This window comes from Alosa alosa, chromosome 20, assembly GCF_017589495.1.
Source record: "Alosa alosa isolate M-15738 ecotype Scorff River chromosome 20, AALO_Geno_1.1, whole genome shotgun sequence".
Lineage (NCBI taxonomy): Eukaryota > Metazoa > Chordata > Actinopteri > Clupeiformes > Clupeidae > Alosa > Alosa alosa.
The window spans coordinates 10987291-11013536 of NC_063208.1; the positions used below are offsets into that span (position 1 = coordinate 10987291).

Consider the following 26246-nt stretch of genomic DNA (forward strand, 5'->3'; position numbering starts at 1 on the left):
GTCACATGGCTTTGCCACAGAATCCAAGCAGACGTGCCAAACCGACTGGAAAGCAATGTGGATCCCTACTCAGGTGCTGAGGCTATACTGAAGTCAAGCGTGGCGTTCAGTTTTCCTGTTTAGTGTTAATCTGTTGATGTTGAGAGATGATTTTACATGTGAGGAGTTGGAATGGACTACGTGTGTGTGTGTGTGTGTGTGTGTGTGTGTGTGTGTTTTGTGCGGACGGTCAGCAGTACCGGGGCTGTGGTGATGACATGTATGTGGGAGAGGATGTGAGTGAGTTTAAATTTTTGTGTATGAACCCACACACACAGCTGCAGAGTTATGCCTGTAAAACACACACAACTGTGAAACACCACCCTTCCTGAACCCCATCCGTTCTGTGGAGACACCCAACATATACAAAATCCAATGCAAGCACATATACACACAAACACAGACATGCACTACTAGTTATTGTTCCTCTCCACATGCTTGACTATGACTCCTGTTCCACACACACTTGAGTACAAACGCACACACACACACACGTACGGACGCACGCACAAGCTAGCTTTGTAGGGTGTGCCCTTATCGCTGGGACCGTAATTGCACCCTATTCCTAATGGTCGTTTCCTGTTATCCATGAAATTAACGCAAAGACACACACAAACACACAAACTCTCCTAGCAGAGATATCTGCAGAGTTTCCTTACACACAGTTATTCTCAAAAAATGGAAAATAAGGACAGAAGACATAGCATGATATTTTACTGCAAGCATTATTTTAATACAAAAGAACAAAAAAAGGTTTTATAATCTTATTTTTTTTTCTTTTACACAATGTCACCCCCCCCCCTCAATTTCATGTTACACAGACAGTGACACAATCAAAAGGTAGATCCCTTCGATAGCTCCTCCTTCCTTCCTAGGAACAATAAATAAATACGAACCACCTTAAGGTATTGCTCACTCTCAGACTTGCCATACATTTCTCATTAATGACAAACGGAGGAGCAATGTTTGTCAACGACGAAGACAATTTGAAGAGCCTATCAAGGGGAGGCAGCTGAGGGGGTCGGGTGGGGGTCGAGCAGAGCCCCAACGCTATCCCATCACCCCCCTGAGGTCCTCCTCATTCATGTCTCAAGATGCTGTTGTACCTACACACAGTAGGAAGCCACTTTTAGACAGGATCTGGGATTTGTAGTCATAGGTGAAGAAGGCCACCACTGGAATCGGTCAACTTCCTTGTCAGTTAAACCACAAAAAAAAACATGATCAAGTAAACTACTCTAGGAGAGGCAGTCTCCTGGGTTTTTAAAAAGTCTTTATCATCGTCATCATCATCATTATTATCAGAGTTGTTTTAATACTAGTCACTCTCAAAAGGTGATATGATCCTGTACGGAAAAATAAATACACATTTTCTTATACTAGAGGAAGGAACAGAAACAAATACAATAGGATTATAAATTAATCAGGAAAAAAAAGAGACATTAACAATTAATTCATTTTTGCATACTGTGAAGTGACGTAACAACATTAAAAGACATTTCTGTAACTTGTGAGGAGGAAGCAGAGTTAAAACAAACACATGAGCACATGGGTTACCATGACAACACCGGAGGGTCAAAGGTGAATGGCGGCGTGTGTGTTGTCCCCGTTGTGTGTCTATGAGACAGGGGGGCGCAGTCTGTTGGGCTTCTGGAGTTTGGTTTGAACACAACCGAATACACACACACACACACACACACACACACACACACACACACACGATTGGAACGTTGGGAAACATGGGAAACATGTTGCTTCAGTCTGATCACGACAGGGTTTTGGAACACTCAGTGTGTGTGCGTGTGTGTGTGTGTATGTATGCTGTGTTAAGCCATGTGCACAGATTCCCACAAAACCCCCAGCTTAAGTGCATCTGTCCATTGTTTTTGTTTTCTTGTTTGTTTGTTTTTTTTCCACATAACTCAGTAACAACACCACCATATGGATATATAATGGACCCTGTCATGTCCCTGTGGTGTGAGGTACTTCTCCTCCCTGGTTCTGTAGTCCTGCAATGGGTCTTTGCATTCAGATGCTGGTCACACACCAAGACTCCAGTCCTCTGGATCAGCCAGTTAATGGATCAATCGGTCAAACAGAGGATCACCCACTGTCCTTCCCTCTACCCCGGATAGTCCTGGACCAGTTGTGCTGTAGGGTAGTGTACAGTTGTGTGTGTTGCTGTGTGTGTGTGTGTGTGTGTCTGTGTGTGACAGGCAGATAGTCCAAGTGCATGTGCTGAAGAATTAGTAACCCGCTCAAAGGGGAAACAAAAACCAAAAAAAAAGGTGTGTAAGGTGTTAAGTAAGGACGACGGATCAAAAGTAAGGACAATGAGAGACACAAATAAGGCAGCATCCTGTGGTTCTACCGTTCAGAGCGGCGGGCGGGGGGGTGTCACGGAGCAGCAGCATCCTCTCCCCGTCTTCCGCATGAGTGGAGGAGGAGAGGGTGAGGGGAGGGGGGGGCAGACTGGGTCTGGTTAGGGGAACAGTTCACGGATGTCTGGCCCCGGCCTTGTGTGTGCTGAACTCTCCGGGCCACCGTAGCTGGCTATCCTCCTCGCGGCGCATTGCGTGTGTGTGTGTGTGTGTACTTGTTGAAGTGTATGTGCTGGGGGGCCTTGCTTGTCCCTCTCTCGGGGTTGGGACTGAAAGAGTGGCGCCCCCTGCTACTTCTTCCCGGCGGGCGTCTTGGGGCTGGGCGCCTTCTTGGAGATGGTGGGGATCTTGGAGGGCTTGCTGCTGCCGGGCCGGCGCGGCGTGTCCGAGGTGTCGGAGCAGGCCGAGCGCGTCTCCAGGAGCTCCGAGGCGTCCGACGCGTCGCTGCCCCTCCGGCTGCTGGCGCGGCTCCCGGCGCGGCTCCCTGCCCGGCTGGCCGGTCCGCTGGCGGAGGACGGGGTGCGCTTGGAGTCTGGAGCAGAGAGAGAGAGAGAGAGAGAGAGAGAGACAGGATGTGATTATGCAACAGGAGAGTGACCAAGTTAAACGCACTGCCAATGCTAACAAGTCTGTTCTGGGAAGTTCCTAATCAGAAATTCCTGGCTGTTTTTATTTCAGACCTTCTGGCCCACATGAACAATCCTTATGTGTCGTGTCTTTGTGGGCGCACGTTAGATAGAGCACAGATTAATTTGGTTGAGATCAGAAACAGGACACGCTGTGAAGGGAAGTGGCTCAGCGGTGTGCAGCACCTACTGGGCAGCCGTAGCCTACTGGTTAGCGCTTCCGACTTGTCGAACCCCAACCAGTAGGATCGGCTGAAGTGCCCTTGAGCAAGACACCTAACCCCTCACTGCTCACTGAGTTGGGATTAGTGTGTGCTTCACCTCACTGTGTGCGGCGTGTGTGTTTCACTAATTCACGGATTGGGCTACATGCAGAGACCAAATTTCCCTCACGGGATCAAAAAGACTATATATATACACAGCACAAATATGAACTGCAAGGCCGAGCTCACCTGGGCGTCCCTTGGATGCAGGTGTGGCTCCTCCGTTCTCCCCCGTCAGTGACCCGCGGCTGGAGTGGAATGCCGGACGCCGTAGTTTGGACGATGCTGCTCCCTGTTGTGGTGGGGAACACGTGTCATGCTAGAACTCCTTCACTAAGTTGGGCTGTTTCCTAAAGGCTTGTAGCTGCAGTTAAGTTGTACAGTTAAGCTGTAGAGAGAGTATTAGCTTGTATACTCTATACTGTTGTAATAGTAATAGTAATGCACTATAAAGCCTTTGGGAAACTAGCCCGTGGATATTTCTAGACTAGCATGCTTCCTACTGCTTTGTTATTACCGTGCTACATATTAACTCAATTAATTAATAGGCAAATTGCCTCAGTGCAAACCGGGTTTGTTATACGGCTGCGTGAGTTTTCAAAGTGCAAACATGTAGGTTTGGGAGTGTCTCGTGAAGTAGCAGTTAATGTGTTAGGAGCATTACAGGTAGCAGAAGGGGGGGCGAGTGTGTTACCTCTTGCCCTGGGGTGTGGGCAGTGTGATCTGGACAGGACTGGCACTTGGTGGGTGTTGGCGTTTTACTGTGTGCCAGCCAGGGCTTGGCGTAGCCCCGCGAGTGAGATTGGGACGACTGGGAAAACAAGCAGTGAGATGCAGGGAGATGGAGAAAGAGGTGGAGAAGAAACCAGAGGAGGGAGGAGTGGAGGATGAAGGATGATAGACAGAGAGGGAGAAAGAGAGAGAGAGAGAGAGAGAGAGAGAGGGAGGGAGGGAGAAGGACGAGAGGAAATGAAAGGGTGTTCGTGTGTATGCACAGGTGAAGGTGAGACCAACAGGAGTCAATGGAGGGAATCAGAAGCAATGGGCAGGTGCACAAGGGGGACAAAAAAGACAAACAGAGCAACAAATGAAACACAGGACAAGATGAACAATGAGACAGTGATCACCATGTGACTGAGACACGCACACACACAACTGAACCAGACAACAACACAACTCATATGATCAGACACACGTTATGAACATCACAGGACAACACAACAAAATGCACCAACGTGACATAGACTGATGACTGGATGTGTGTGATTTTGTGTTTTGTTTTGTTTTGTTTTGTTTAGAATTTCATGGCATTTAGTTCGAAATGCAATCAGAGGGTAATGGTTTTTGGCTGTCAGAGATCTTGCTGAGCTGTTAAATGTGTCTTATGATTCTTGGGACATTGCAAAGCAGCAGCATCATGAGGTTCACTCAACTTGGCTCCCAAAGCCGAGAAAAAACCTTTATACACATTTATGCAAAAACAGATACAACAACATGTGTTTACACAAATAAAGTTTTTTTCAGCTTATGGAAGGCGTGTAATTATTTCATAAATAGCAACTAATTCAAAATCAATTGGCTTATACTGATGTATTGTCTCACCTTAAATCTGCATTCAAGTCAATGTGGTCTTTTTTTAACATTTCCATGCTATGCTATATTTTTCACTGACACAAAATGATTATATTATACAATTTTTCTACCTCCATCAAAAACATAAGACTATTTTTCTTCTCATATAACTAGTGCATAATAGAGCATCATTTATTGCCATGGAACACCTTCAAGCTGCTGAGAAAAAACACTTCCATTAACAAGCACAGTTCCTTGGGGACAAAGTGGAAATAAATACTGCTAGACTCCATCGTTTAAGTAGGAGTTGGAGGAAAGTAGGCGGAAACAAATGGATTTTGATTCTAATATCCTCTGGTCCACTAAGTAATTAGTGCCACTCTGCGGCCCAGGAATGTTGAGAAATGAACGTTCTAAAGAATATCTGGGTTCATTGAATTCAACATAGAATTTTAGAACCTTCAATTGTTGCGGAACTTAGAACGTTCAAAAACCTACACCTTTAAGGGTTAATGCCACTCTGCGGCCCTGTCCAGCGTCTGTCCAGTGCAACAACTTACCCTGGAGGAGGCGGTGGGGGTGGCGGGTGCAGAGGGCAGAGAGGCACAACTCTGGGCGCTCTGGGAAGCCGAGGAAGAGGAGCGCGTCGGAGACGCGTTGCGGGACGAAGGCTTGGAGCGGCGGCCCCGCGAGCGGAACGCCGCCAGGCCCTGCGTGGCCCCCTCGGGAAGGATGAACTTCTCCCGCAGCTCCAGATTGGTACGCCCCCGAGCTACAGACAGGAAAGGAGGGAGGAGGGAGAGAGGGAGAGAGGGAGGAGGGAGAGAGGGAGATTGATAAAAAACGGAGGTCAGTTCTCTGGCTTTGGCAGTCCAGTCAGTCAGGCAGTAAGCCGTGAGCGGGAGAGAGCCAGTGGTTTCCCTGTGAGACTGCTGCACAATCAGCGCTCTGGGGGGGGGGGGTTGGTGTGAGGTGTGTGTGGGGGTCAGTACAGGTTACTTTAGGATAGTATGTGTGGGTGTAGTCAAGGTGATCAGTGGTTGGTGTGAGAAGGGCAGGTGTAGGTGCTGAAGGGGGTAGCCAACAAGTCCAGCCTGTGGGTGTTAAAGCTGTTTACGATGAAACCACACGAGAGGCCACACTTTTACGCAGCCCGGCCTCTCATCTGGTGGACCCCCCTGTGCACTGACCGCATGGGGGACTGGAGGTGGTGAGGCAGGGCTCAGCTCAATGCTCAAACACACTCACATATCCAGAGGGGGGTGCATGCCTGGCTCAGCATTAGAGGCACGCACACACAAAAACACACACACACACACACACACAGGGGCGTACATGTGGTCAGGTGTTCTCTGGCAGCATTCAGAAAGACACACTTCAGGTACAGCCTCATCACACAAAACACAGCCCAGAGCAGCAGCCCACGACAGGGGTGGAGGGGGGATGAGAGGTGAGAAAGTGAAAGAGTGAGAGAGAGAGAGAGAGAGAGAGAGAGGGGTGAGGGGACAAAGAATGGGGGAAAGGGTGAAAGAAAAGAATGAAAAAGAAGTGTGAGAGAAATGAAAGAGGGAGGAAGATGTAAAGATATGAGGTGTAGGAGAAGAGAGCGAGAGATAGACCAGAAGAGAGGAAAAAAGAGAGAAGAGAGTGAATGGAAGAATTTGAGAAATGGACAAGGCAGAGAGGACAGAGAGATTATGGGGAAAGAGGGAGGAGAGGACCATATGCAGTAGCAGCAGTGCACCGTAGCTGTGGTCAGTAGCCGTGGAGACACACCCCTCGCCGTTACCACTAGCAACAGCAGGCAAGTCAATAAATGGGTGCACCATGTAATTTCTGCCCCCAACACCAGGTGTAGCCTGTAATTGGTTCCCCTGTGAGCAATCAGGTTTAAGAGCTGCTTCGAATGCTATTAGAAACCCAGGGGGCCACTCCCTGGTCCGTGGGACTTTTAATCATTCCATTATGTTTATGAAAACTAGTTTGAATCGTTTGGGATGTGTATAAAAAGAACCAAGACCAGGGCTGGCCCATCCCTCGTTTGTATAGAAAGCATGACACTGCCTGGCATACAGACATATACCCCCCCACGCAAAGGCACATACACACACACATAATCACTCACACACATATAAATACACACTCACACACAGATATAGCATATGTACCCACAGCTGGACAGATGGGTTTAAAGAGTCAGCATGAAGAAGACATGATGCATGATGTCCGACAGTTAGAGACAGACAGACAGACAGACAGACAGAGAGAGAGAGGAGTGGGTAGGTACCTCTGCAGCAGAAATAGCCAGGAGTGACTGTCACTGAGAGACACAACAGAGACAACATGAGGTAATCTCATGCACACACACACACACACAGTCCCCATAATCATACACATGACAGGCAGAAGTACACAGCTTTTTTGTCAGGAACACAATAGAAAGAGACACACACAGACACTGAGACATGACAATCTGTCCAGTGATCTTTCATAAGTACACACACACACACACACACACACACACACGCTCGCACACACACACACACACACACACACACACACACACGCTCGCTCACACACACATCCACACACACACTCACACCCACACACACACACACACACACACACACACACACAGTGAGCAAGCCACTTGACTGGGTCCCAGGAGGACAAGCGTCCCTGCGTCCCCCTTGTCCGAGGGCTCCCTAAGGGGAGTGAGAGACAGGCAGCAGCCAGGGAGGGGGGGGCAGTTTAGTGTCACAGTCAGCAAAGCACAGCGAAGCAGGAAAAGAACAGGTGTGAGATCAGGAGGATAAAAAAAAGACGGCACAGAGGAAGAGAGAGGAAGAGGGAGAGAGAAGACCCAACCTAGACGAGATGAGATGGAGCTGCTGGAGTCGGAGCGAAGGATTTTAAGTCCAGGATGTTGCACTGAGGAGAGAGAGAAAAAGAAAGGGGGCGGGGAAGAGAAGGAGTGGAGGAGAGAACTAAGGAACATGCACCATGCACTACAAATCAGAGAGGATGAGAGAGAGAGAGAGAAAGAGAGAACCGGAGAGATAGAGAGAGCCAAATAGTGAGAGAGTGAGAGAGAGAGAGAGAGAGAGAGAGAGAGAGAGAGAGAGAGAGAGAGAGATGGGCCATGCATATGATAACCAAAAAGAGGAGGAGAATGCAATGAGGAGAAATGAGAGAGATGTAATGTGAGATCTGCTGAAATGGAGAGAAGATTTCTTATGACCTGGAAGGACGACACATGATGAGCGACTGATGATCATGGAGAGATGGAGTGAGAGTGAGAGAGAGAATAGAAGGGAGAGAAAGATAAAGAGCAACAGAGAAAACAGAAGAGAGATATAGAGAAGAGGAAAGGGAGAGAAAGAGAGCTCGGAGAAAAAGAGCTGTGACAGTCCAGGATCTCTAGAGTAGAGGATTTTACTAAACACTCCTGAAACTGGAACGGTCATTAAGCTTGGCTGACATACTGTACGTGCGAGTGTGTGGAAGGACAGACACACATACACAAGAAAATGTGTGAGCCTGTGTCTGTTTGAATAGATGAAAAAAAAAAAATGTGATTTTATTTGAGTGTGTGAGTGTGTGTGTGTGTGTGTGTGTGTGTGTGTGTGTGTGTGTGTGTGAGTGTGAAAGCACTCACCTGAAGCCTGAGTCATTCTTGACCAGGAGGAACTCATCAAGCCATCAACCTCCTCCCACCGCACCATGTGGTGCCTACTTGGAGGATCCAGCACCAGGCAACTACTGGGAGTCCCCAAACTGGGGGAGGAAGGGATACAGTGGGAGTGAGGGAGGAGAGGGAGAGAGAGAGAGGGAGGAGAGACAGAGAGAGAGACAGAGAGAGAGAGAGAGGGAGGAGGGAGAGAGAGACAGAGAGAGAGAGTGAGAGACAGAGGGCAAGAGAGAGGAAGTGAGGGCAGAGAACAAAGAGACAGAGATAGAGAGAGAGGGGGACAGAGAGAGAGAAAGGTATTGGAAGGTGGAGGGATATGTAGGGAACACCAGGAGGAATTTTGGTTTTTAAAAAGAGAAAGAGTGAAAGAAAAAGTCAAGGGAGAAGAAAAACAAAAATGTTAGAAACAATCAAGTCCTCGAACCAATCTGTTATTTTGTTAAAGTATTGCTATAAAAGTTTTCTTCCCTTCCCACATAATCAAACCTTCACCCAAATGCCACATGATTTCTTAAGACAAATCTCTCCCAAATAAACCACACGATTACATGGTTATGTTTCCTGATTTTTTGTTTGAAGTCAGATCAGTTATGAGAAAGTTCCAAGCTGTTACAAGGCAGTTTTATCCCGCTGATTTCCAAACAGATTCCCCCCTCAGTTAAGAAACCTCCACCGGCGCAAACAGACACAGTTTAGCCCTCTAATCAGTTGAAAACCCTCAGTTGGTCAGTTCCCATTTAAACATTCAGTCACATCAAGCCAGGGAATCATTGCCAGACCAGCCCGCTCATAGCATCCCAAAAGTATTCACACAACAGATGGTCAAGGACACACAAAAGCTGAGGCCGACGCCTGTGAGACATGCCCCTGCACCGCGCTGCCACTGCCCACATCAGTTATCCCCCAGCGCGCGCGGGAGAGCGGGCAGCCCCGGCGTTCTGGGCCAGGCCTGTCTGCCCTCTCTTCCTGCCAAACAGGACATGCCTGGTCACCAAGGCTGCAACCGTGGCGTCCGTGGAATTTAGTGTGACCAATAACAGCGGAGAGAGCTGATGGCAGCCGAGATGTGACGGGAAAAGGGAGAGCATGAGACAGAGGGTGTGTGTGTGTGTGTGTGTGTGTGTGTGTGGTGTGTGGTGTGTGTGTGTGTGGTATGTGTGTGTGGTGTGTGGTGTGTGTGTGTATGTGTGTGTGTGTGTGTGTGTACTGTATGTGTGCGAGTGTACTGTATGTGTGTGTGTGTGTGTGTGTGTGTGTGTGTGTGTGTGTGTGTGTGTGTGTGTGTGTGTGTGTGTGTGTGTGTGTGTGTGTGTGTGTGTGTGTGTGTGTGTGTGTGTGGGGGCATCAGGTCTCACAGGCTTCGGCACAAGCACACACACAAAAACAAAATGACACTCCAGCACATCACACCAGTCACTTTACCTGGTTTCCAAGGAAGAACTACAATAAATCCAGCGGACATGGAGGAACACAAGAAGAGAGAGAGAAAGGAAGAGAGAAAAACAACGAGGGTGAAACAAACATGTAGGGGCACAAACACTTTGACAACAACCTGTCGTCCTACCAGCTCAACATGTGAAAGAAACACTGCTGACTGCTGACTACATGAGAGATGAACTTCCTCTAAATAGTCTCACTAAAGTAAATCCTCTTAATCTGGCGGAATTGCCAGAGGCCTGACTGCACTGTTTTGGCACGAGGCTTTGAGGTCTACTGAGCTGCTTCCTCCTCTGTAATTATCTGCTGGAGCAGGCGTGGAGCAAGCGTGTGGGGCCATTAAAGATGGATATGGCTGCGTGAATGAGGCCTGTCCTGAGCTGTCTGCCATAGTCAGGTTAGAGGGCTCCTACAGTGGCTAAAGGCCAGAGAGAAAGAGTGATGGAGAAGACAGAAGCAGACAGGGTGAGGTTGGAAGCCAAAGATGCAAGGAGACAGACAGTCAGACAGACAGACAGACAGACAGATAGATAGATACAGACAGATCTACTGGGAAGCATGATGGATCCATGGATGGGCCTGTGCAATGCAAATGTGAGGTTAGTCTGAGGTCATTGTTGTCCATTTCATTAACCCAGGGTTAATGATGAGGAGTGAGGATGAGAGTGGTGTGTTGAAGGACACAGGCTGGCAGGGGGGGAGTGAGGCTCATTCAGGGTTCGTGACAGCGGTGATGTCATTAGTTTTGCTGGTGGTGGGCAGCACACAGTTTCCACGACGACGTGAGGGCACACATATATCAAAGATGAAATGCTCCTTTAACCACGTATGGCATTGAGTGAGGTCATGACAGCAAGGCCAACAGTTATAACTGTCTATTTACTCAATTAGAGGAGGACTGAATGTCATGTTGAGCTCCCTGGCTTACAGAACTTCTCTATGCTGCTGAGATCATTGTGGGCGTGCGGCGTAGACTTGACTTACCCTGTACTTGTTCTCTCCGATCTGCTCGACCTGGAACCTCTTGGCACACTTACACTGTGCCACCTGCCTGGTGACCTGGAGGAAGAGAAGGACAGAGACAAAGACAGAAAAATGAAAAGACAGAAAAAGAGAGATTGAGGGAGGCGTCAGATATACTCTATAGATGGAGAAAGATGATTCAGAGTTACACAAACCAGTAATTCAATATAACACTTAAATGTTGTGAGTCTCTAGTTGTCGCTTTCTCATTACTCCACAGGAGCAGATAAATGTGGTTGTGTTTTTCCGTTGCTGTGCTCTCACCTCATCCTCAATCTTATCTGCGTCGGTGGTCGGCCGGTAGGCGTCTTTGTTGGGGTGCAGCGCTGCCACAAACTCATAGTAGTCGATGTAGCCGTCACCATCCCGGTCAAAGATGTCAGCCACTGCAGACATCTCCAACTTACTGGTGGGGAATTCTGGGAAGAAAAGCACAAATGCACAGTGAAGAGAAGAGTTGGAGATTTAACGAGACGTACAACTGTGTGCAGTAAGACACAGTAGATAGCTCTTATGGCATTAGTAATACTACCTCAGCAGACTGTCAGCATACTATTAGATAATGCTAATATACTAATATTAATAGACCCTTTCAACAAGGTAAACAAAAACAATGCTTGAACGTTCTATTTTGGCCCCAATCTACTTCCTCTCCATTATGATAACATATGGAATGTTAAAAAGGAAGTCTTGTGGGGCCAACTATGATGCTGATAATGGAACTCTCTTGAAAGGGTCCATAGACAGCGGTGATCCTGAAGGATAAATCTGATCTTCTATCATTCGTTATTAAGTCACAAGGCAAGTTTTCATTGATATTTTCGTCATATTTTGCCCATATAACTAAAGGCCTTTTCTTGACATTCTAGGTCAAATTGGTTTGCGTGTATTGAGGGTAAACATACTTGAGGCCAGGATGCCATCAATGAACTCCTGCCGTGTGATCTTGCCGTCCTGGTCCTTATCAATGCGTCTGAAGAAGTCCATAACACGGGACTTCTTATGGTTCATCCAGCGCATGTACTTCTTCCGCCACACATCAAAGTCAAAGTTGGCAAATTCCTTGAGCTGAGGGTCACAAAGACAGGAAGGACGTTAAGAGACGACATACAGCGAAAAAAACCGACCGCAGTGAGGAATCATGGAGGAACTGATACAGAACAACAAACCGCTTACTCACTAGAGGACTAGAATGATCAAAATGCATTAAGCTGACAGAAAGAGTTTGGGGTTGTGCCTTTGAACTGCCAATAACAGTACCAATGACAAGATTACAGGCTCAGTCCTTGCCCTGTCACTGCAAGCGCCTCATGCTTGATCATCCTTAAGCACACTATGTGGATATTTGATTTAGATTATTTAGTATTTAAGTATTTTTTTTATATCTTCTACTGTCTCTATTGTGCAGTGGAGTTTTTTATATGTATATACTTATATTACTTTTTCTGCTTTAAGTGCATGTTGTGTGTGATGTCTGTATGCTAATGAGACCTTGAATTTCCCCTTGGGGATAAATATCAATAAAGTATCTATCTATCTATCTATCTATCTATCTATCTATCTAGATCGAGTTGATTTGATTGCGGTACCTCTTCCAGCCTGTCGAGGGCGTCGTTGAGTTTCCGCTGGCGGTCGAGGGCCAGGAGCCACACCTGCTGCCAGCGCGAGCACAGTTGAGTGAGCCGAGGGTTGCCCCCTGCCACCTGCACCGCGGGCTGCTGCTGCTGCTGCTGCTGCTGGTGTTTACCTGAGGAAGAATATGTGTGTGTGTGTGTGTGTGAGAGAGAGAGGGTTTGTGCATGTTAATGACTAGGTTTCTCAAACCGCATCTACTGACGCTTGCTCTCCCCTTTGCCTTCTCATGGGGACATGACTATGCATGGTTAACTGTGTTGGCGCAGATACTTGGACTTGGGATATTTGTGCGCATTCACTCTTCTGTTTACCCGGGGATGTGGGTCTACATGTAGGTGTTTGTACGAGTGTGTTTGAGAAGAGACTCACGAGTTCCCCTCCTCTCTGCCAGGCTGCTGGGGGTGTCGGATGGTTTCCTCTTGTATGTTTTGGTGACACGATCAACATCAGGCTGCTTCCTAGTCATCTCCTCCATAAACACCTGAGAGTGAGTATACACACACACACACACACACGCACGCACACACACATACACAATGGAGGAAGAAATAATGGTCACGATTTTTTTTGGACCAGTAATACATAATACAAAAAGCTTGATCAATGAAAAACTGACAAAGCGATGGTCCCGCCCACCTGGTGCTCTGTGATTAGTGACTTCAGCTGAGGGATGTCCTGAGGGAGGGGCTCCGTGTCCCGCTGAACCAGAGTGGTCTCTGCCCACTGTAGCCATGACAACAGCTCCTCCAGCAGCGATGCGTTGTGCTGCAGCTCTTTCAGTGCGGTGTCCAGACGCTGCTCGTGCTGTTTGGCCCACGTCAGCACCTGTAGGAGCGAGTCCGTATGCTCAGCGCTCAAACAGTAAACACCTCCAGGCAAACAACCCTCGTGTCATCGTCTGTTTTTGCTCAACTGCTGTGTCTACACAGTCTGCTCAAAATGACGAAGGTGTTTGCTATCATCTTGTTTAAATATTTGTAAGTATTGCTTGGCTATGCATCAAGACAGACACAAACACTCAGACACACAAACACACAGACAGACACAAACACACACACAGACACACACACACACACAAACCTCCTCGAAGCGCGCCCTGATGATGGTGATCCAGTGTTTGATAGTCGTGATGCAGTCAGGGTGGCAGACGGTCAGGATGGCCTCGCCCATGCCGGCGGCGCGCGTCACGTCGGTCCACTTGTCCTCCACCGTCTGCATGAACTCCCGGTGGCCGCGCAGGAGCACCTGCAGCGTCTCCACGTCCTCGGGCAGCACGCCGCGGAAACGCAGTGTCTGCTCCGCCTCCGATAGCCACTCCAGCAGGCTCTGCACCGCCACCCGGAACTCTTCAGCCTGGGGTGGAAGCATAAATGTCAAAATATACAGCTTCATGAAATTACACTGTTGAACGGTTCAAATTCTTTTAAATCCTGAGAGAGGGGAGAGAGGAGAGAGAGAGAGAGAGACAAGTATGCAAAGAAACACAGCACTGGTGTGTTTCCACCCAAGGAACATGCCCAAAATCTCCACTCTGGCAACCATTTTGTTTATGCTAATTAGATGGTCAAAAACTCAAAATTCAGCTTGGGAACAGGGCTAGTTGGATACAGCACACCTTAATTATGATAAAAAATCCTGTTCCCAATTTTTACTAAGAAATGCCTCTAGGATGCACACATATTTCAAAAATAGCACTTGTCTATGCTCTCTAGTGTCCACAGTCGGCTGGCCAGACCCAGGGATCCCCTCCCCACTGCCTCACCTGCTTGTGGGCCTGTTGGAGACGCGTCTGCTTGCTGACGGACAACGCACACACTGTGTCCCAGCGGTTGCTAAGCTCCTGCAGTTGAACTTTGACCCAGGCGGTGTCATCCCGGCCGGTCTCCATGAGCTCGCGGGCGGAGCGCTTCAGCGCTTGGACGCTGCTCGTCCTCTTTCCCAGCTCCTTCTGGAAGGCCTGTTACCATGGCAACCACAAATCATCAGGAAATGAACCTCCAGAGCTGCACTACAGACCTCTCTCATCTCCATTTCAGAGGTTGCTAAAACCTCGGCATAAAATGTCCGTAGGACCCTCTATTCTAAAAAATCGCACACCTTATTATTGTGCTAATCTACTACTAACTACTACTATTGATCTTGACAGGATACAATTGCTCACATGATTTTAGGTCCTTTGTGTATGTCTGAGGTTGGTAATGGATTGATATTGTGCATTTTATTTACAGTTTAAGTTTATGTTCCACGTAGAAAAACACTCATATTTCATCTACATCAACTCTTTAGCAACTCCCAGCAGATACACTGGGGACTTTGTCTCTTTCTCACGTACCTTGTGCGAGTCCATGAGATTGGTGACCAGGTCCAGGTCTCCGTGCACGAATAGGTCCTCACTGAGCTGCGGCTCAACCCGATAGAGCCAGTCCACTAGCGCCTGCAGAGCCTCTGCGAACTGACCTGAGAACAGCAGCGCCTCCTCCAGCTTGTGCTGCCTGATGGTGGCAGAAACAGACCGAGAAATGGTATTAAGTGATTGAGTGCGATCTAATCTAACCCCTGGTATTAAGTGATTGAGTGTGATCTAATCTAAACCCCTTCACACTGCAAGCCTTTTTCATTACACGAGGTCATATTACGTTATTTATTGCACACAGTCATAACACAATCACAGTGAGGAGCCTTAATAACCACAGCTTGCTCATTAGACATTAACTGTAACGAGAAGAATCATGGGACATTAATCATTTCATTTTGCTACTGCAGCACTAGAGGGCATCCTTGCTGGGAGTGTCCCATCCTTAGGCGGGGATCACATTAGCCAGCGGCAAGCGGCAGGTTTTCTATTGTTCTCTCTATGGTTCGGCAGCGGAACGGTGGCAATGCTGGCGTAACACTAGCGTTGAACAAGCTGAGCGTTGAACTTGGTTCAACTTTCAAAGCGCAACGCGAGCGTATTCAATTGACAAACCGTTTGTGTTGCTTAGGAATAAAACTTATTATGGTCTGAGCGTTGTGTTTAGTTTGCCGCTGCCGCTTGCCGCTGGGTTGATGTGATCCCCGCCTTATAGTCTCATATCATCCTCACAAACACACTAGCCAGCTGACCCCTGGGGATGCTGGCTGGCCGTGTGCCACTGTGCTGTGCTTACCTCTCCACACTCTTGCCACAGACGGTGTCCCACTTGTCCCGCACCTCCCCGAGCAGGTGGTCCAGCTTCTGGGTGTCGTCGGCGAGGGAGGCCTTGTCACGCATGGCCCTGCCCGAGCGCACCGTGGTGTCGTACACCGGCTGCTTGGAGCCCAGAGCCTTCTGGAACTCCTGCAGAGTTAAACAAGCAAAGGACAGGGGGTGAGACATGCTGAGAAGGTATTTTTATAATGTGACAACTGAATAATTTAATTGTTTTACAGGAAGTACACAACATTGAGAAAGATAGACCAAATGATAGACAAAAAGAGAGATAGAGTGAGAGTGAGAGGAAAGGACTACGTGATTGGGTGAGAGAGATGCTCTCTTTAAGATATGTGGGCCACTCCACCTTGTGCTTGGCCAGCTGCACTTTGATCTTGTCGGGCTCGTTGGAGATCTCCAGCTCGGAGTCCAGCCTGCTCTCTGCCTCCTCCAGCCAGTCCGACAGCTTCCTCCAGGCCTCATGGAACTAAGCAGCACACACACACACACACACACACACACACACACACACACACACACACACACACAGAAATCAGCCCATCACCACCATTACCACAGGCACATTGCTTATTTTAGAATGTCTCTTCTGCATTTAACCTCATTTCATTACATTGTTCTTTCCACTAAACATTGGACTAAGTGTGCTTTGTAGTTAAATAAAAATAGCCTTCTCCGACTTCAAGAGCTGTACCACTCTCAACCTCACACTGATTCATCTTTTTCTGTGACCAAGATTAATATAGCTTATAATGGTCCTGTCAATGTGATTTAATCAGTTACTACCACAAAATAAACTTAGTTACCACACAAATAAAACATGAGCTCTTCAAGCCAAGACTTAAATCAAATGCAATTATTTTATACTCGTTAACTGAAATTGTTTTCGGGCAACCATCAGTTAGCAATGACATCTCTACAAACATTTCTCCATCAGCCCCTGTTATGTCACCACTTCAGAAGTGTCCCCTCCCCTACCTGTTTGGCCCTCTTGCGGGCCTCGTCCAGGTGTCGGCCCCGGTCCAGCGACCGCTGCACCAGCTTGTCCCAGCGCGCCTGCACGCTCAGGAGGAGGTTCTTGATCAGAACCACGTCCTGCTTCAGGCTGGCGAAACGAAGCTGAGAGCCGGCTTTCTCCAGGGCCAGAACCCGCTCACGATGGGTGTTCACCTCGTTCACAAACACCTGAGAGAGGAGGACAGGGACAGAGGCACGTCAGGGTTAACATACAGTACATAAATATTTACACACGCTGATATATCTTACATATTCTAATTTAACTCTATCATAACTCTAATACTTATACTTATACTCATCTATGGACAGAAGGCTAGTTAAGGGTCAATAGGACTAGTTAAGGGTCAATACTTCATTAGGCCATCTCAAATTTCTTAATCTCACTGCCTTCAACAATTATCGGCGACTCATCAGTGGCCTGTCTCGTGTTCTCCCTCTCTCTCTCTTTCCCGACATTCCCCTGCTGTTCCCCAACCCACCTTGTGTTCATCGATCTGGAAGAGCACGGTGTCCAGAATGAGGCTGGGGGGCTGGGCCATGTTAAGGGTCTGTTCTGCTTGGGTCAGCCAGTTGATGGTGTCCTGCAGAGAAGACTGGAAGCCTGTGGCCAGTGAGACCGCCTCATCCAGTTTAGCCTGAGAGAGAGAGAGAGCGAGAGAAAGAGAGAGAGAGAGAGAGAGAGAGAGAGAGAGAGAGAGAGATAGCACAGAGGTCAGTCATCGAAGAGACTCTCAGAGGAGAAAACAGCATCAGTTTAAAAACGATACAGAAGCTAAATGGCCTGTCATGCTTCTGCTGAACTAAGACGTTTTCAGTAAACCCTCTGTGGCTGCTGCTGCTGAGTGCATCCAGATGGTTAGCGACACGTGCTGACAAGAACCTGACTCTCCAGCTCAGACCTGGCACATCCCCCTGCGAGGAGTAAACAGGCCGTATTTTCAAGGGCAGGTTTCACCGCCTCGCTTACCCTTCTGTCGTCTATCTTGGTGTTGAGGCTGGCCCACTTGTTCTGCAGCATGGCCAGGTTCTGCTGGGTCTGGGTGGCGCCGGGTCCGCCATCGTCCCCGCCACGGGCCAGGAGCATGGATTCGCCCTGGTCCAGTAGCCGGTGGTACATCTCACCCCGCTGGTTCAGCTGCTCCTGCAGCTCCTGCATGTGCAACGCATAGACTGCATTCAGTGCTGTGCTTGGGGTATGTGCGCACATGAATATTCATCTATTTTGATGTAAGGGATAATGTATAGAACGCTGGTCATTATTGGGACCCCGACGCGGCAGCGGAAGGGTCTTGCTTCGCCCTGAAACGACATATTTTCCCAATAGTGACCGGTTTTCTATACATTATCCTGCTTATTATATGGCTACTTGCCAAAACGAAAAAATAAACTCCACGATATGTCTCTTTACATTCATTTATAACCGTTTCGTTGTGGCTTTTGCTGAGAAACAAATAGTTCGCAACACGCTGAACTTGAATCAAACGTTCTTTAGAACACAGCTGATCAACCGTCTGCCTTCACTTTTGAATGCAAATCCATTGCCATTGACAGCGGTCATTATTTAGAGGTCAATGGAGCGTTCTACTAGCATTGTGAAGAGCCGTATAATAAATTTAGTTAATAAGCTGACGCTTTTATCCACAGCAACTTACAAAAAGGGAGCAATCAAGGTACAGTATGATTTGTGTGTATGTGCATGTTTATAGGCCACTTCCTGCCTTTTATGTCTCCGTTTATGTGCTGGGGGCTGGTATATGTGAGTGTGTGTGTGTGTGAATATGGACTTATGGAGATGTTCGGTCAGTTTGTGCCCTCATTAAATGCTTTATCTAAATATAAATCTGTGTGTGTGTGTGTGTGTGTGTACCATGTGTTGTTGTAGCTGCTCGCGGGCCGTCTCAGGAAGGCCTCCAGTCGGTTTGGCAGCAGACAGCTGGCTTTCTGTCCGCCGCAGCCACTGCAGAAACTCTTCCAGCTCACCATGGAAACCCTCCGCCTTGGAGTGGAAAGGGGGGAGTGGAGAGGAGGTGGAGAGGAGGTGGAGAGGGGTACAGGGAGATCGTTTTGCCATTAATCACGGTTACAGTCAATAATGTTGTCATAAATCAACTACCTCTTGCAAATGCTAGAAACAGCAGAGTCCCAAGACAATTCTCCCCACTGCAACTCTTCTTTCCCACTCTATCTCTTCTGCTTTTCTTCCGTCTCTTTCTCTATCTCTTCTTTTTCACTCTCTCTCTCTGACCCTCTATCCCTCCTCTCATCCCCTGAGTTGGCGCTCTCGGACGTACCTGATGCAGAGCGGCCTCCAGAAGTTTCTGTCTCTCCTCGGCCTTGAGGAGGAGCTGGGCCCAGCTGGAGTTGAGCTCGTCCAGCTGGTCTCTCAGGTGGCTGGCCTCGTCCCCGGGGCTCGACTCCAGCAGCTCCGAGCCAGCGCCGCTCACCGTCTCCACCGTGGAGCGATGCGACAGCACATCGTTTCTCAAGACCTGATGGGGGATGGGGGGGGTCAGAGAGGGAGAGAGATAGACAGTGTGTGTGTTTGTGTGTGTGTGTGTGTGTGTGTGTGTGTGAGAGAGAATGAATGTTGTGAGAGAAAGAGAGAGAGAGTGTGTGTGTGTATTTGTGTGAGTGTGAGTGTGAGTGTGAGTGTGTGTGAGTGTGTGAGTGTGTGTGTGTGTGTGTGTGGAAAAAGAGCCAGGGAAAGGAAATGGAGGGAAAATGGAGATGAGAGATGAGAATTATGATCTAAAATGACAGCTGTTCTCATGAGAAGCAGGGCAGCATCCAGACAAGAGGAGACGCCGACAGAGAAAAACACACAGACAGACAGAAAAAAACGCTGACAGATAAAGAGTTAGCATGCGAGAGAGAGACCGGCAGAGAGAAAGCTGCTTACATGGTGCTTGGCCAGCTCAATCTCGATGGCTTTGGGGTCGGAGCCAATGGGCCTCTGGGTGTCCAGTGTGGCGTGAGTGTGGCTCAGCCAGGCCTGCAGCTCGGAGAGAGCGTGCTGGAACTGTCCCAGGGCCAGCAGGGCGCCCTCCAGCTTGTGCTGAACAACAGAGAGAATAATGAGCACACTAATGTAATTAACCAGCGCAGAGCAGCATGAGGACCAACAGCAGCGCCTAAACATGTGCTGAAGAGAAAATAATCATTGCTCAACTGATAATCCAGCACCTCTCATGGGAAAATGTTAACCTATCCAAACTATCTGTGCTGGCAATCAAATATTCAGTGTTTATACAGTTTGTATAATTGCTTGTTGAGTTTGACAACTGTTATTTATTATGTTACATTTTTGTTTGATTTGCACTGGCAGAATCAAGCTAATGATGTTTACAGTATGTATGTTCCCACCTGTCTGAGTGTGATCTTATCGCCCAGGTTGTCCCACAGGTGGCGCAGTTCAGTCAACGGCTCCTGGATCATGTCTTTGTCTGTCTGGTCCGTCACTTTCTTGAGCAACAGCTCCCCCTGGTGGCAAAGCTTCTCCATGTCGATCTGCTGCTGATACACCTCCACTTTATATTGCTGATGGAAGATTAAGGAAGGATCATTTTTAGCTGTGTCAACTCACGAGACGTAAATGACTAAACAATATGAGATATAAGATAAGATAAGAAAGGAGGAAAGATCAGAGGACAGAAGATATGCCTGAGAAATAGACAAGGGAAAGAACAGAAAGTGAGTGACAGAGGAAGGATATAATAGAGGGAAAAGAGTGTCTGAGGGAAAGAGAAAAACGAGTCTCGTTGGTAAGAGGTTTCACCTTGAGTTCTTCTATCTGCTGTTTGACAGTGCTCAGGTCTGTCCCCACCGGAGGCATATCGCACAGCTTGATCACAGCGTTGTCCAGATAGTCAAACATGCCCTGTAGCAACACACACACACACACACGCACACACACACACACACACACACACACCAGCGTGGAGAACACATCAGTACGCTTCACATGTGGCAGGTCATGGACAGACAGATGGGAGAAAGCCATGCATGATGCATGCTGGGACACTGACCTGCAAAGCATCCTGGTACTGCACTGAGGCGGTCATTGCCTCGTCCAGCCGCTCCATTCTCTCACGCCACGTGCGGTTCAGGCCCTCCCACGCCGCATTCATCTGAGATGAAACACAAAGGCACATTCAGTACAAACTAACGGACGCCGTGCTCAACCTCTCTTGATGGGAATAAGTCATGAATATATGTATTCATACATACTGACGGAATGGTGGCATGGCAGAAGTGACATATTGTGTGTTGTCAGTAAAAGTGAAATGGTAATGATCAGATATAATAGTCCTGGCACTAATTTCTCCTGCCTAAATGCATTGCTTGTGTACAAGTGCGTGTGTGTATAGTACGTTTGTGTGTGTGTGTGTGTGTGTGTGTCCAGTACGTTCGTCTGTGTGTGTGTGTGTGTGTGTGTGTGTGTGTGAATACATCTGAGAGAGTTCTGACCTCATCAATGGTCTTCTTGACCTCAGGCTTCTCTGTCTCTCCGCAGGCGAAGATGAGGTCAGCGCCGAGGGTTCGCACAATCTCCAGCTCCTCCCTCAGACCGTCAGTCTCTGCCTTTATCGCCTGCCGACCAATCAGATGAGAGAAACACGAGCAAAGGAACCAGATCAGCAGGAGCTCACATAAACACTAGATCAGAAGACATTCCACTGTCCAAACATCTGACCTCTGACCCCAAAACACATACCTCTGCCGCCTCGATTTGCTGTTTGATAAGCGACGGGTCGACGCCGGGGTCCTCGAGTTCCTTCACGATGTCCTGCGAGTCTCGGAGCGTGCTGAGCAGCGCCGCCATGTCGGCCCAGAACTTTCCGGCCAGGTCCAGCACGTCCGTCAGCTTGCCCTCGCGCTCCTCCGCCCGCTGACGGATCTCATCCCACAGAGAGCGGAGACGCAGCAGACGAGCACGCACCGCTGGAAGAAAGGCAAGTGCACCGCAGTCAGACAAAACATTCTCAAAAACATCCTACGACATAAAACATTGCATTTCGCACATAGTAAAATAGTATGAAGCTTTCAAAAACGGAGGAGAAATTATATTTAAAAAAACAAATAACAAAAAAAAAACTGAGATTGGTGGTTTCAAGTTCTTGCAGAAAGTCAGGCTCATGATTGTATTACAAGTTATAGAAATACATAGAAGTGCTTCATTTACCATAGAGTAGCCCCCTAATTAGATGATGATGCACTTAGTGTACTATGTAGTATGTGCTAGTATGTGCTTACCACCAAATTTCTAGGAAATGTTATCTGAGTGTCTGTGTGTTCACACCATGTGTGTAATTCATCCTGTGCAGGTGAGTTATTCTGTGTCTGTGTCTGTGTCTGTGTCTGTGTGTGTGTGTGTGTGTGTGTGTGTGTGTGTGTGTGTGTGTGTGTGTGTGTGTAAAACTCACCCTGAGCGGCAGGGTCGTTGTGTGAGGCGCGCGTGATCAGCTCCTCCCCGCGGGCACACAGGGCGCTAAACGAGGGCAGCAGTTTGTCCAGCTCCACCCCTTGGGCACGATGATCGGCCAGCTGCTCCCGGATCTTGTCCACCTCGGCGGCCACCGGCGGGGGCAGCCTAAGCCTCTGCACGGCCCCCTCCAGAGTCTCCAGCAGGGGGTCCATCTTATCATGGAACTGGGGGGACAGGAAGGATGTGTGAGATTACAGAACATCCACGCACGCACACACACACACACACACACACACACACACACACACAGACAGAGCTAGAGGCCGAATGCTTAAAGTTACACTATGCGGGTTTAGGTATTTTTGGCGATATATTTCTCGAGTTGCGATGTATTTATATTTTACTCTGCTATTGTAAATAGCAAATTTCTTGTGACTAATCCCATAATGAAAATGCTATTCTTGTGGAGGTGAAGGATTAACGACAGGCAAAAACTATCTCCAAAGAGTTATATCTACTGACAAAGTTATTGTTTCACGATTCTTGCAAGACTTGGCGGGCCGCCATTCTTGGTTGCATGTTGCATGGCTGATTCTCTCGGTAGGGACTCGCTACGTCCATGCTTTATAGCTATGCTACGTGAACGATTCGCCTATTACATGTTTGTTTAAGGTGAAAATCTTGCATAGTGTACCTTTAAGTCAGACACTTGTGGCTTTAGTCCCTTATGATACAGTCTCTGTTTACTTAATTCATTTTTTTTTTAAGTGGGGTTACTGCACCCATGAATCAAACCCCATGACCCCCATGTATTATCTGCCTAGTCAGTGTTCCAAATCCATTTAAATTGTGTGGGGAAGTGGGAGACTGGCTTGTGGCTTATTTATTTCTTTATTTGTTTGTTTGTTTGTTTGTTGCTTCCACCCCGCTGCGGGGAGGATGTAGCTGCCGCCTCAAGGTTAATTTGAAATCCCTCCTGCGAGACTGCAGCCACAGCTGTTTCTGCTGGCGCCAGCACCACAGAGAAGCCTCTCCAATCAGGAGGAGCGCGGAGCAGGCAAACAGCCCCGCTATCATCTCATAGGGGACCAGCTGCCAGCAGCAAGCAGGGAGACAGATAGAGGAGAAAGGAGTCAAACACACACACACACACACAGTCACACACACAGTCACACACACACAGTGACACACACACAGTGACACACACACACATACTTGAAGTACGGGACTTAAGGAAACATAAGCATGACACACTGGCACACATACCATAAGTATGACATATTGAGAGCGAAATTAACAGTTCTCTCAAAAACAGATGTTTAACCGTTTCTACAGGATGGTTAAGAAACAACAATGTTAAAGGTTCACAGAGCTCTATTCATGGAGCTAAAGTATTGATGATGCTAAATTCTTCAGTGCTGAAGCAGTGTAATAAGCAGATGCTGATGGGTGATGTGGTGGTGATGTGCATATGTGTGTGTGTGTGTGTGTTTAGATGTGTGTGTGTGTGTGTGTGTGTGTGTGTGTGTGTGTGTTTAGATGTGTGTGTGTGTGTGTGTGTGTGTGTTTAGATGTGTGTGTGTGTGTTATGTGTGTGTGTTTAGATGTGTGTGTGTGTGTTTAGATGTGTGTGTGTGTGTTTAGATGTGTGTGTGTGTGTGTGTGTGTGTGTGTGTTTAGTGTGTGTGTGTTTAGTGTGTGTGTGTGTGTGTGTGTGTGTGTGTGGATGTGTGTGTGTGTGTGTGTGTGTGTGTGTTTAGATGTGTGTGTGTGTGTTTAGATGTGTGTGTGTGTGTTTGTGTGTGTGTGTGTTTAGATGTGTGTGTGTGTGTGTGTGTGTGTGTGTGTGTGTGTGTGTGTGTGTGTGTGTGTGTGTGTGTGTGTGTGTGTGTAGATATGTGGTGAGTCTGCAAGTGACATTCTTACCTCTACCAGCTGGGGAGTGGCAGTGAGCAGTAATGGAGGCAGGTGGTGGAGGGTGAACACACACACACACACACACACACATATCCAGTGGAGGTGAGTGGAGAGGTGGAGCACACATGGGCACATGGGATGGAAGGATGGATGGAGGGAGGGATGGATGAGTGGATGAGGGGAACAGAGGGAATGGAGGGCAGGGTGGATGCAGGTGGGGTATGGTGGGGGTGGGGGTGGTTGGTGATGGAGAGGGGGTAATAGGATGGTGGTTTTTGGGAGGGGCATTGGGGATTAAAAGTAGATCGGCACACACCAAAGGGGGGAACCGTATCAGAGTTAGGGGAGGTGGGGATGGAGAAACAACAGTGTGTTAGATCAACAGCATGCAAACAAGCCTCAGTCACACTCAGTCTTCTCTATGATCAGCACAAATGTTTATGGTTCTTTAACATCAGAGCTTTGTAGTGATACAGTCAATGACTAGCACAATGTAGTGGTGATACAGTACTGTAGATGACTAGCATAATGAAAAAGATGGATGGGCCAAGCACACAAAACCTAAAATAGCCTAAATGTAGCACCAGATTTTTAAAATATTTGCATTTACTTTAAATTTCTTCAAAAACAAGCACCGTAAAGAATATGATTACAAATGCCTTCCTCTTGGTAGACATTAACTACATGAACATAACCTTCAAGAGCAGAAAATCCACATTTAGAAGACCAGCTGAGATCTGGATCACAAGAATTTAAATTTGCCTCGTCTAAAAAGACGTTCATGTTGTGTGCAAATATAGATAGAGATAGATAGATAGATACTTTATTGATCCCCAAGGGGAAATTCAATATGGCATTAGTACAACAGCAGTCTCATGCTGGCGTGCAGGTAAAGTGTGGAGGTGTGGTGACATACCTGAGTGGACTGAGATACGGCCTCGTCCAGAGCAGCAGCCCGACCTTTGACCTCCTGCTTGATGGCCTGGTAGCGCTGCTCTGCGCTGGTGTAGCGCTGCCTCACTGTCGCCCCCTCCTGTGCGCTCAGCTCAGCCAGCTGTGGGCCGATCTTGAGAAGCTTGTCGATGTGGGGCTTGTGCTCAGCAATGGACTCCCTCAGCAGCTGGAGATGGACGAAGAGAGAGGAAAAGACACATGGGGGGGAAAAATGTATGAAAATATATAATTACATTTAAAAAAAAATAAAAAATAAAACTGGTTTCCAGAATCATCTTTTCCATAGTAGTTCTAGCATCTTGACATGATCAGCATTAGTCGGAGTGAGAGCAGGTTGTACTGACCCTCATCTGGTCCTGTTGCTGACGCAGGGCCTCGGTGTCGATGGCTGGAGGGGGGAGCTGGCTGATCATCGCTTCAGTTTCACCCAGCCAGGGGTCCAGCTCCTCGTGGGTCTCCCAGAACCGGGCCACCAGAACCTGGGCCTGCTCCAGTGCAGAGAACCGCTCCGAGTGGCTCTGGCTCACTGCTTCGTACCGCGCACTCAGCGAGTCGGTCTTCACCTGAGTGTGTGTGTGTGTTGGGGGAAATAACACCTTGTCATTTAGAGTCAGAGATCAAAAAGCTTGAAATGTGATATTTTTAATGTTTACTTTCAGAATTCATCACTTTATTTTGGGGTGAGAATGAATGGAAAAGTAATGGCTAAGCCTGTGCATCAAACCCTCTTTTTCAAGGAGTTAAATCTTGGAGAATCAATTTGCCAAGTCAAATCTCTAATGTCTGACCCTCCCACTACACTTCCTTCCTCCTCACCTTCAGCGTGTCTTTCTGCTGGTCGCTGCACGTCTCCAGGATGTCCTCTCGGGTGTTGATCAGCTGGTCGATGGTGTCTTTGTGGCGGATGATGTCGATGTTGAAGGCCCTCTGGACCTGCATCTGGGCCACAGTCACGTCTGGCTCCAGGCTGAGGGGTCCTAAGGACACCAACTTACGCTCCGTCTCCCCGAGCCAGGTCAGCTCAGCGTCAATAGCCTCCTCATACTGGACACACCGGGGCAGAACAGGAAGAGATC

General features: G+C 48.0%; 2 protein-coding genes and 1 long non-coding RNA gene across 3 annotated transcripts in view; 1 reads left to right on the top strand and 2 right to left on the bottom strand.

Moving 5' to 3' along the window:
- Positions 1–745: 745 nt before the first annotated feature.
- On the bottom strand, positions 746–7973 carry LOC125284906 (microtubule-actin cross-linking factor 1-like). The gene is made up of 6 exons (XM_048229062.1): positions 7750–7973; positions 7169–7201; positions 5442–5653; positions 4004–4120; positions 3499–3601; positions 746–2952 (listed from the first exon to the last, which is right to left on the bottom strand). The coding sequence occupies exons 1-6, from the start codon at positions 7877–7879 to the stop codon at positions 2711–2713; spliced, it is 837 nt and encodes a 278-aa protein (XP_048085019.1). The 5' UTR covers positions 7880–7973; the 3' UTR covers positions 746–2710.
- Positions 7974–8620: 647 nt separating this feature from the next.
- The window catches only part of macf1a (microtubule actin crosslinking factor 1a), a 99917-nt gene continuing 82291 nt past the window's right edge, over positions 8621–26246 (bottom strand). Inside the window, 29 exon segments of the mRNA XM_048229057.1 lie at positions 8621–8658; positions 9995–10012; positions 10994–11068; positions 11297–11451; positions 11938–12100; positions 12622–12779; positions 13037–13148; positions 13304–13492; positions 13748–14020; positions 14430–14624; positions 15000–15159; positions 15817–15986; positions 16207–16326; positions 16836–17042; positions 17354–17509; positions 17842–18024; positions 18742–18870; positions 19166–19363; positions 19774–19929; positions 20238–20411; positions 20650–20751; positions 20900–21001; positions 21342–21464; positions 21589–21815; positions 22298–22523; positions 24226–24234; positions 25133–25336; positions 25515–25733; positions 25987–26214. Coding sequence (XP_048085014.1) covers positions 8641–8658; positions 9995–10012; positions 10994–11068; positions 11297–11451; positions 11938–12100; positions 12622–12779; positions 13037–13148; positions 13304–13492; positions 13748–14020; positions 14430–14624; positions 15000–15159; positions 15817–15986; positions 16207–16326; positions 16836–17042; positions 17354–17509; positions 17842–18024; positions 18742–18870; positions 19166–19363; positions 19774–19929; positions 20238–20411; positions 20650–20751; positions 20900–21001; positions 21342–21464; positions 21589–21815; positions 22298–22523; positions 24226–24234; positions 25133–25336; positions 25515–25733; positions 25987–26214 — 4449 coding nt within the window. The 3' untranslated portion in view covers positions 8621–8640.
- LOC125284907 lies at positions 12077–14455 on the top strand. Its single transcript, XR_007191961.1, has 4 exons — positions 12077–12163; positions 12598–12704; positions 13059–13154; positions 14380–14455. It is a non-coding gene; the product is annotated as an uncharacterized LOC125284907 (long non-coding RNA).

Coding starts and splice junctions, on each gene's coding strand:
- LOC125284906 (XM_048229062.1), bottom strand. CDS start 7,879: ATGTTCCTTAGTTCTCTCCTCCACTCCTTCTCTTCCCCGCCCCCTTTC. Junction 5,654..7,168: donor TGGCTATTTCTGCTGCAGAG/GTACCTACCCAC, acceptor TCCTGTCTGTAG/CTCGGGGGCGTACCAATCTG. Junction 2,953..3,498: donor TGCATCCAAGGGACGCCCAG/GTGAGCTCGGCC, acceptor TCTCTGCTCCAG/ACTCCAAGCGCACCCCGTCC.